The sequence below is a fragment of the Etheostoma cragini genome, chromosome 2 (genome assembly GCF_013103735.1).
Source record: "Etheostoma cragini isolate CJK2018 chromosome 2, CSU_Ecrag_1.0, whole genome shotgun sequence".
In the NCBI taxonomy this organism is placed as follows: domain Eukaryota; kingdom Metazoa; phylum Chordata; class Actinopteri; order Perciformes; family Percidae; genus Etheostoma; species Etheostoma cragini.
The window spans coordinates 15,475,739-15,486,478 of NC_048408.1; the positions used below are offsets into that span (position 1 = coordinate 15,475,739).

The window sequence follows — 10,740 nt, forward strand, 5'->3', positions numbered from 1 at the left end:
CACACACACACACACACACATTAAATTCAAAATGTTAAATAACACTTTTTCCTCACATCATTTTTTCTTGCACAGTAGAAAACAAACTTTCAAATCCACTACACAGTCATCTCCAACAGTTGTAAACCAATCTGTTTTTAAGTCACACAGATACAAGAGACAACTCAAATTATAGCCAAGATCAATTTATTTCAACCCACTCGGGACCCAATCAGTAAGAAAATAAAATAAAAATGCTTCACACCAAAGTTTCAAAATAGCCTATACTAAACAAAAAAACAAAGAAAGACTATACATTACTTTGATTTCATCACATTCAGATATTTATAATGTATTAACCAATGCTGTTTTTGTGATCTAAAATGTTAGTAAGTATGATATTTTTAAATGAAAAACAAAATTTAGGCTGTGGCTTTGAAGTTGGAGTAGAAAAATGTTTGTCCTGCTGCCATTTTGCCACAAATGTCATTCAAAATGACACTGAGGGGAGTGCTCTAGCGCTGGTCTGTAGGCCTACTTATGACCTTGCAAGCCTCTTTTAGACAATAAACAACATGTAATGTGTAAATCTCTGCCAATTTTACATGGTGCAGTTATGTTTGAAAAGGACCTAATCCTTTACAAGGCAATTCTTCTGTTAGGCTTTCTTCTTCTTCATGGCTCATGTTAGAATAATGTAGTACCAGTCCCAGTAAAGGCAAAGTGTTATTACATTTGACATACATTTAGACTAAACAGCACTTTGAAGCAACATATTTGACACTGTGGTCCAAAGCTAAACTGTCTCTCCACACTGATAACAAGACGGCATGTCGCAGTTAACTTTCTCTTAGCTTACACAATATCCCTAACTTGTGATCAGTCAATTAATCGGTCTATCTGACAACGGAGGTGGCCAGTGATTTGGGAACGACAGCACTCCAAACTGTTCTGGGAGATTTTGGTTCAGAGACACTTCACGGAAACCCTTTGGTTGAAGCATTTTCGGATGACCAAGATACCATTTGACCTGTTGTGTAATTTTATTGGCCCGTCCTTTGCGCCAGATGTGAAGCCATCGCCCTCCAGTTCCAACTGAGAAGCGTATCGCCATTGCTCTCTACAAACTACATGTGCAGGGTAGCCTACAGAGTGGCGGGCGAAACTTTTGGGGTCAGCAAGAGCACCGTGCGCCGGTGTGTTTACGTCGTGTGAAACGCCATACGAACAAGGATGATGCAAAAGTATATATACCTGGGTTGGATGAGTCGCATGCGATCTCGCTGCGTAACTCCAGAGCGCACCTTGTGCCACAGGTGTGTTGCGCAACAAACGGGACTCACGTCCCGATTAGACCTCTTGCTAAAGGCTACAGGGATTTTGTCAATATAAAGGGCTGGCCATCAATCTTAGGACTACTACAGGCGATCGTTAAATGCACTCCCGGTAGTGAAGTAAATTCATGTACAGGTGCGTCTGTTTAACCATAAAATGACCTATAAAACGTAATCACAATTCATTATTTATTCGGCAAATAGCGTTTCGATCAGCGTTTATCACACAAACAGTTTACCGATTAAGAGAAAATCTGATGAGAACGAACGTATAAACTTTGAGTCAATATTAATGAAATTCAATCGAATTTTACTCTTTCCATAGGGCATTTTTTTATTCAATATCACTTAATTTGCATAAAAACGTGTGGCTGGAAACTAGGTTCAGAACTCACGGATGATATTTGGAACACAAACAGAAGAACCGAAGGCTAATATAAGATGCCATTGGAACCTGTAACTACTCAGTTGACCCATGAAGCTAATGCACAGGTTCTGAGGCTGCATTCAGACCAACAATATACTGCGTAAACGATGCAGCCTTATGCATTTCAGTGGACAAAGGCATTGGTCCAATAGTCCCAGTCTTAGTGGAATTAATCATAGTTACCTGTAAATTCATACTTTTCTTTACACAATGTTATTTTTGGTCAAATTTGGCCAAACTTCTCTTTGACTGTTCCTGGTCGAGGGCCAACCTGACTATAAAACAAAGAACAGACCCGGGACATCTTTTTGGGGGGAAAAATGTGTCGTCCAGCAAAAAGCAATTATCATCACGTAACGTACATGTATCTCCAATTCATACATGGAACAGCAAATGCAATACATGTAATATTGCATTTACAGTAAATCACATTAAAAGTCCTGCACTCCACAGCATCATTAGATGCATGTGTACTGTATACAATGTCATTGTTCATGTAGTGCATGCAAAACATCAACAGTAATTCTTATTTTCTCCGGGTTTACATTTCATCTTTGAAATTAAACATTGCGACTGAGATCAAACTGAGATGTTTCCAGTAACAACATTTAGTTTTCAGAATCCTGGAACAGTTTGGAGTACCTTCCTTGACTCACTCAAATCTCCCACAGCTTTGTTTAGACTCACAGTACACCTACTAATAGTTTATCTATACTAAGTACAGCATGTGGCAAGGCCAAAATAAAATCAATTCAATCTGTAGCCCCTGAATTAATCCAAGTGACATAACTTGAACTGTAAAATTACCAAATAGTCCCCTCATCCTGAAAATTGAAACAAGGTTTCTTTGCTTTTATTTCGAACCCCAATTGTTATATTTTTCTCTCACAAGAGGCAGTTTCTGCCTTGTGGTCAACATTATCATGGGTTATATTGGTTGTCTACTCAAGACGTGACATAAGATATGTTGGATTCAATCACAATTGCAGTACCTTCTTTTTTCTTACCCCGCATCACTAAAGACAATCTGAGTCTATGGCTGATGCAAATTAAAGTAGTAATGAAACATATTAGTAGTTAACTTATCAACTATAAGTTGCACTTATTGCACTGCAAGCTTCAATTGCCCAATAAATCATTTGAAAGACATAAACGTTTACTTTCATTTGACTGAATTCAGCCCAAGACAATACAAATATAAAAAAACTTTATCAATATACAGTGAAATTTGGCATTTTCCCATTTCACTATGCGATTCGAAGTAAAAATGTATTTGTTAAAAAAGACTAAGACTGAAAGACCATAGAAGAATTTCAAGAAAAAAAAAGTTTGTAGATATTTACTATTCACATTGTGTTTACACTCCCTGCTTATGTGCCCCTTTGTGACATGATTTCAATGCTAATAAAGTGCCCTAAAAACGCAACAATACATTAAGAAGAATTATATTTTGACATGAGAATTACTGATGAAAAATCAAGAAAGAAGGAATACATCTATGTAAACACAAGAGGGTGCTGTTTTCCTTTAAACACTGAACATCCCTAGATAATAACCCATGTGGAATGATTTACAGCCTGGTCAAAACTATATACTATAATAATAGTTATAATATATATCAGAGCTTCAGCCCGTGGATGGCATGAAATCTAAATGTGCTCCTTTCTGACTGCTTCCTCAGTCAGCTGCAGTGGACCCTGGCAGCAGTGTTCAAATTTCCGGAGGTACTGGTCCGACCCACCTAGATGAGACTTGGACCCTCCCAAACAGGAGGCTGTACCATTTCCCTGTTAAGTTCAGACTGTGTCTTTGCTGTGTAGCCAATTTAGCAACTTTGTCGCTAAATTTAGCAACTTTGCAGACCCCCTTAGCAACTTTTGTTTTCACAAAAGTGACTAGCGACGAATCTGGCAACTTTCTATTTAAAGACGCCCGTATTGTCCGGCGAGCACGGGACGTAATTCTCTCTAAACAGTCTCTCTCTTCTGTTCTGTGACTGATGAGCAGCCCCTCCCCTCTCTGCTTTCTCCTCGTGTACAGCGGCACTGCGACGGCAGGTAGACAGGGAACGGGGATGGGGTGCGGAGGCCGGTGTAGGTACGAGAGTGAGCGGGACGCCCCCATTTTTAAGATAAGGAGAAAGAAGCCACTAAGCTGGCCTGGCTCTGGGCAAGCCAGCCTTCTTTAAAAATTCTTTATCAATCTTTTTACCTCCCTAAGAATCTCAGTAACAATTTTTATTTAATATACATTCCTGTTGTGAGTTTGTAATTATTTGGCTAAAGATTTATATTTCTTACTATCTACCTTGCTGACACAACCACAAGCTTTATGCAAATGATTGAATAATGGCGTCATCAATATGCAAATGAGCATATGACGTCATCTATAAAAATAGAAACAGCTGTTCCCCCTGAAGGTCATGGTATAATTCCAACACTGACTGACAGTATATCTTAAATAATAACTTATTATAAAATTATCAAAAGGAGTGTATGCATGAGGGAAACCATAAACGTAAGATATTGATGTTTGCAAGTGAGAAAACACTTTCATGCTTTTAGAGTAGCTGTTAATCATGTTGTTTCCTTAATACAAAAATGTAAAAGAAAGAAAGAAAGAAAAAAAGAAACTGTGTATTAACTCTAGATGCATTTTTGGATATCATCTTATAAGGTAAACAATACATATAAAGTTGTATTAGACTCATACTTAAAATAAACTTGTTATCAAATGTTAACAATGAATGCCTTGCTTCATCTTCTGATTCCTTTACTCACCTCTTTCTCTCTCTCTTCCTAACCTTTTTTCTATCTAATTTGTCCTCTTCCCCCCCCACACACACCCACACACACACACACACACACAAACTTCTCCTGTCTCTGTTTCATCTCCGAGCACTTCTCGTGCTCCTCCTCGCTCGCTCCTTGGCTATTACCGAGGGCAGGGTTTGCAAGGTGGTGATGGCAATCTTGGTCCAGTAGTCGACCTCTTCAAAGATCCGGTATACCCAAAGCTTGAGCTCAAACAGAACGGTCGGGCCGTCTAACTGCCAACAAGAAGAGGAGAGATCACCCAGCTCTGCCTTAATTACTCTCCAGCAATTTCACTATCATCACACCATCAACACCTCTGTCTACATAATCACCTACCTCCAAGCCCTCCAAGCTGGGAGTCAGGACCATCATGCCGCTAGCAGTTTTGAGGAGTTCTCCAGTGTTGATTAAGAGAAGCGACAACCTCTCCTTCACCATCTTCCTCTGGGTCTCATAGTCACCTTTCTTCCCACCGCCTAGCTGCTCTTCCTCTTTGGCGATGGCTCTCTCCAGAAAGCTGCCGCACTGTAGCAGAGCAGAGTGGAGACACCAGAGCTTGTCTCTGGTTTCCAGCTGGGAGGAAGGAGGCGGGACAGACACCAGACGGCTGTCTGTTACCATAACATCTGCAGTGAAACTCTCCTTCTTTCTCTTGAGGAGGAAAGAGATAAAACAAAGAGGGTGAAAATTAAAAACAGAAGTAAGATTTGGGAAGACATTCATAACGAAAAGAAAGAGGAGGAGGAAAATCAAAGTAAAGTGTATAAGTGGAAGATTAAAGGAAGCTTTCTCTCAAATATGAACAATACTGCTGTCACTTTTGAAAGAAATTTTGGTACTATATTCAAGACCATTAACTATGAGGCAACAGGAATTGTTTTAAAATCACCCTTTTGTGCAACACACACACACACACAACACACACACTTAGCCTCGCTAATCATAAATAGTAATTTTATACTTACTTTTTTTTTTAATGGATTAAATAAAACAAGATATAATATTTTCATTGGTTAGCCTGAGAGAAACTAGTATGCTGATGTATTTTTCTTATCTCAGTCAGGACAGAACTAGGCTAGCTGTTCCCCACGTCATTCCAGTCTTTATGCTAAGCTAAGATAACCTGTTGCTTGTGGTGGCTTCATGTTCACCTTACAGACATGAGAGTGGTATCTTCTCATCTAACTCATTGCAAGAAGGTGAATAGGCCTATTTCCCAAAATATGGAACTGTTCCTTAAACATTAACATGATATCCATACCGTAGGCTATCTACTCTTGATAAAAAGCATGTAACAGAGATAGCGCCTTTGTACTCTCAGAGCTGTTATGATCTGTCCGATGATGTTGACGGGCCACTTCGCAGGCATGATTGTAATCAGCTTTTAGTACTTGAGTGAGTTGTGAATCCCAGAGGCCTCTTGTGAGATTCTACTGAGGCGTTAATGTTGAACACTACGTGCAAGCTGTTGTACCAGTGTGACAGAGTGGCCTAATGTGACCTGTATACTCTGAGAGTCAGGGGGTGATTTTTTTCTACTCAAACTGCAGAGAAAATGTGATTCTGGCAGTTTTGAATTCCCTCTGGAAGGCAATATTACCATTGATCGTTATGAATTATGATTCACAATGATCAAGGATAGAGGAATTAAAGCTCAAACTCGGGAAATGAAATAGATGAAGTTACAGGCTATGCCAGGCCACTCCCTTGCTCCAAACGAGACACATAAAAGGAAGGATGAGTCCGCGAACTGGCAAGAAACCAAGAAGTTTTAATAATCGGTAGCTCTCACACCTATCAGCAAAGAAACGCAGGCTTGTGGAAAGGAAATGAAGGCTTCGTGCCCAGACATCGATAAGTTTGTGCCAGAAAAAACGCCCACTCCTGTCATTCCAACTGAGTTCACCCCCTCCACTCGGCATTCCTACCCCCTGCTGTCCTAGGCATAATTGACTTTTCTTACACACAGATACACCCACACACACTCCCTACCTATAATCTTGCTTTTGCACGCATCTCTTTCATCATGCTTTGTCTATTTCTTACTCAAACACCTGCATGCACCGACAAAGTTAGAGGCAGAAGACAACCATGACACACACACACAAATCTATTAATTTTCCATTTAACCTTGGCCTAGTTATTTCTCTCTCTCTTCCACACACACACACACACACACACACACACACACACACACACACACACACACACACACACACACACACACACACACACACACACACACACACACACACACACACACACACACACACACACACACACACACACACACACACACACACACACACACACACACACACACACACACACACACACACACACACACACACACACACACACACACGGTGTTGGCAGTTTGCAGCCAGTGGAAACATTAAGCATTGTTGTACTCACATAGAGTTCTAGTAAAATGGAACACTCATAGCGCAGAAGCTCAGCTATGGCAGTAGCCCGGGTCACGGTAGTCCTGCTCAGATCCGAGTCGCCGGTCATACCTCTAGTCCGCCTGGCTGCCATCGGACCGTCAGCTGTCTCTACCAGGAAGACACAGTAAACGCGCCAAGCCACCCTAAGATACTCCCATGTGAAGCCTGCCTCATCCCAACAACACCAGATTCTCGGCCATGCACTGTCCTTCCGTTCTCCGGCCACTGATCCGTTAGGCTAGAGCCAGAACCGCTCCTCTTCTCTACTTAGGTTTCGGTAAAACTAGTTTTAGTGTGTCCGCTGCTCCCTGTTTGTTACTTATGTTACAGAGTTACCGGCCAATTCTCCGCCCTTTCCCCCGGGAACCTGATGCCAGGCATGAGGAATTTAAAGGGATGAGCGGGGGCGGAGAGCCAGGGAGGGGAGGAGGGAGCTGCTCATCAACTTATTCATGAGACGCTTATCTGGTTTACCGGCAGTGACAAAAGTCTAAATTTAAGAAAGATGTTGCTTAGACTATTACAATTCTCCTCTTTATGAGAAAGTGGTTATACAAAGATCCAAGCAAAACCACAAGTCTTAATATAAGTTTATAAAATATGATTGTTAAAGCCTAGATCAAACTCATGCAGGGCTATATATAGGCTACTATATACCAGCGTAGACCTGTATGGTAACATATTGAAGGCCTAATTTAAATAGGCTACAGGACTATTATTTGTAATGGGCCTTTTTATAGTATGGTCTTGCTACAAACCTTCCCATTATAAAATAAACTGCAAGTAGCCTACCAACAAAGGACTGTTTGGTGATTTGACCTATGTATTCTTCTTAAAATAAATGTTAGTGTTAATATCAGGACATTATAGCAAAGATAAGAGGCCTGCAATGTCTTTTAATTTAGAGTAAATGTGTAACTGTATATTAGGAACCCAGTTTCAGTAAATCCTTTCCTTCTTTCTCCATCCTATCAGAAAAGCAACAGGTGACATAGCGGATGGGTTTGTTCCATTTAGAGTGCCAGGAAGCCACGTCTCTCTCTCTCACGCGCACACACACACACACACACACACACACACACACACACACACACACACACACACACACACACACACACACACACACACACACACACACACAATTTAAGGCAAATTTGTGATCTCTTAATTGGAAGCTGTTAGACTATTTTAAAATTGAGTTAACTTACTATACATGTAGCCTACAGTATGATGAATACATGCAAATATACTGTCTTTTTCAGATTGTTATTTAATAAAAATGAGAATAGGCTATAATACAAAACCGATATGGTCACAACTTTTTTGTAGTAGGTTATAAGAAAGAGAGGAAGCAAAAAGTTATTAAAGAAAATTCAAAACCAGTTCCACAGTGCACTTCAAAAGTAATAAATGTAAAAAGATTATACAACACTATATAGCCTAACATTCCAGTGAATTTTTGTTTCAATAAGTTCATGGATCAATGTTTGTGGTTTGTGGGCTGGTAATGATTTAAAACTGCAATACCACGCCTGTGCTGCAGGTGTCAGTGCAGGGAGCAACTAGAATGTAAACACGGAGCAGAGGCTAAATGACAGCCGCTAACATGAGGCCTGAGCGATAGACTAGACGTTCTCTTAGACCTTAATTTAAAGAAGTAATGCGAATGATTAAATATTTCCCCGCTGTATCATTTATTCAATTTAACTGTTTAAGTTAAGATTCTAGGGAACAGTTATAGCGTGCTTTGATTTTGAGACCAAGCTAACCAGCTAGCTAGCTTAGCTTGATTTTAAAGTCATGAACTCTCTGGTTGGCTACGAAGTGTCCTCGGAGTTCGACAGTGATGGAGATGTAAACAGTGATTGTTTGGGGTAAGTATTCACTTAAAAACATCTAGCACAAATCATAGATTGCCATATACAACTACTATTAAACTAGCTTGCGTAGGCTATAACCTCTCCGTCTCTCCTTTACTATCTTCAAGTCATGTTAAGGAGACGGGTGAGGTGGCATCAGCTGCCAAAAAGTCCCGCAACTTTTTGCTGGAGTCTGGTTCGACCTCCAGTGAATCAGAACCAGAGCCATCTTCACCATCACCTCCATCACCACATGCCCGTAGACCATCATCTTCTGCAGCCTGCGAGCCCACCCGGCCTGCGCCTTCCCTGGATTCCCTCACCTCCAATAAACTACCCCCTCCTTCTCTACGTACCTGTTCGGACGGCAGTGTGTTTGCCAATCCTTTCAAGGCTCAGGCAGACCAAAAGCTCAGCGCCTTGCAGAAACACGTGCCTCTCACAATGCAGGCCAAACCCTCCCAGATAGGAGGAAAAAGGATGTGTGTGTCATACAGGAAAGATGGAAGATGCAGGTTTGGGATCAAATGCAAATTTGCTCATGACAGTGACCTCCAGACTCACACTGATTGTCATCCACCTGTGAGTGAAGAAGCATCTGTTTCCGATCAAGATGAGTCCCAGGCAGGGGGCACATTTGGAGGAGGATCCCGGAAGCTCCATCAGGAGACAAAAGAAGAAGAGTTGGGAGGGCAGCAGGTGAAGAAGAGAAAGGTTGGACTGAGTAACACCTTGATTCCTCCTAAACGAGCTATGAAGCAGTATGTCATTCAGAGGGAAAGAGAGCATACCAAGATGTCTTGATGGAAGTCGTCTGTCATTAAAGCAATAGTACTAGGGTGACATGTTTTTTTCAGTGTGTATATATTGTAGAAATGGTGCACTATCTATTATAGGACCAATGAATGACTCAGGTGTACAGTAATCTGTGGTTCTTGCTCAAGGACATTTTGACATGTGGACAGAAGGAGCTGGGGATTGAACCACCAACCGAGCTGCCTCAGTTGTAGAGAAATTCTGTGGGGTTTCTTGGGTGTGTTTGGTTTTGATTGTGTTCTCAAACGGTCAGTGAAAACTCTGGATAAATGTTAAGACGTTTATTTACATCTTATAAATGAACCGTTTCTGTGTTTGCTCTACCACACATCCTCTGATTTCATATTGACATGTGCTCCAAGGTTTTTACATAGCTTTGCTTTTCAAATTACATTACATTTCAAAGGTTATTAAACATTTTGAGTTTACATGTTGTAGGCCTGAGTAATATTTTACAAGACTTATTTGTAATGGGCCTTTTATAGTTTATGACCGGTGTATTCTTCTCAAAATAAATGTTAGTGTTAATGTCACGACATTAGAGCAAAGATAAGAGGCCTGCCATGTCTTTTAATTGGGAATAAATGTATAACTGTATATTAGGAACCCACTCATAGTAAATTCTTTCCTTGTCATAGCAGAAAAGCAACAGGTGACATAGCAGATAGGTTTGTTCCATTTCGACTATCAGTAAGCCAATATGCACAATGTTGAGTAATAGTCTAAGGGAATCAATGACTATGCTTGCTATTAAGGGTTAGTGTGGGATTTACAGTATCCAAGGTCACAGTTTGGCTGCCTATAATGACCAAGGACTTTAGTGAGTAGTACCTAAATTATGTAGGTACATTTTCCTTCAATGTCTACCACCAGCCAACAAACAGCTGCACAGCTAAAAGCGGTCAGTGAAACATGTTAAAAGGACACTGCCAAAATAGTTAAAATAGGCATACCTTTATAAGACTGAAAAACATTTGTTGTCTACTCCTTTTAGGTTTTGAAATATTTCTGTTTGACTGTTTTCTATTATATTTTCTTATAACCTCGCCAAATAAAGGCTTT

The 10,740-nt window shown here is 40.5% G+C and overlaps 2 protein-coding genes across 4 annotated transcripts in view; one reads left to right on the forward strand and one right to left on the reverse strand.

Annotated features, from left to right (window-relative positions):
* Window positions 1-7,436, reverse strand: part of cntf (ciliary neurotrophic factor) — a 7,691-nt gene extending 255 nt beyond the window's left edge. Inside the window, exons 1-3 of one of the 3 annotated variants that reach the window (XM_034859036.1) lie at window positions 6,972-7,430; window positions 4,893-5,207; window positions 4,612-4,789 (exon numbers count right to left, since the gene is read on the reverse strand). In XM_034859036.1, the coding sequence (XP_034714927.1) occupies window positions 4,628-4,789; window positions 4,893-5,207; window positions 6,972-7,094 (600 nt within the window). In that variant the 5' untranslated portion in view covers window positions 7,095-7,430 and the 3' untranslated portion in view covers window positions 4,612-4,627. Of the gene's footprint in view, window positions 1-4,370; window positions 4,790-4,892; window positions 5,208-6,971 lie in introns of those variants that run through there. The other 2 variants (XM_034859043.1, XM_034859028.1) reach the window with 2 other exon arrangements.
* Window positions 7,437-8,549: 1,113 nt separating this feature from the next.
* On the forward strand, window positions 8,550-10,008 carry si:ch211-113e8.11. The gene is made up of 2 exons (XM_034859006.1): window positions 8,550-8,877; window positions 8,991-10,008. Exons 1-2 carry the CDS (start codon window positions 8,804-8,806, stop codon window positions 9,664-9,666), a joined length of 750 nt encoding a protein of 249 aa, XP_034714897.1. The 5' UTR covers window positions 8,550-8,803; the 3' UTR covers window positions 9,667-10,008.
* Window positions 10,009-10,740: the final 732 nt, after the last annotated feature.

Coding starts and splice junctions, on each gene's coding strand:
- si:ch211-113e8.11 (XM_034859006.1), top strand. CDS start 8,804: ATGAACTCTCTGGTTGGCTACGAAGTGTCCTCGGAGTTCGACAGTGAT. Junction 8,878..8,990: donor GTAAACAGTGATTGTTTGGG/GTAAGTATTCAC, acceptor ACTATCTTCAAG/TCATGTTAAGGAGACGGGTG.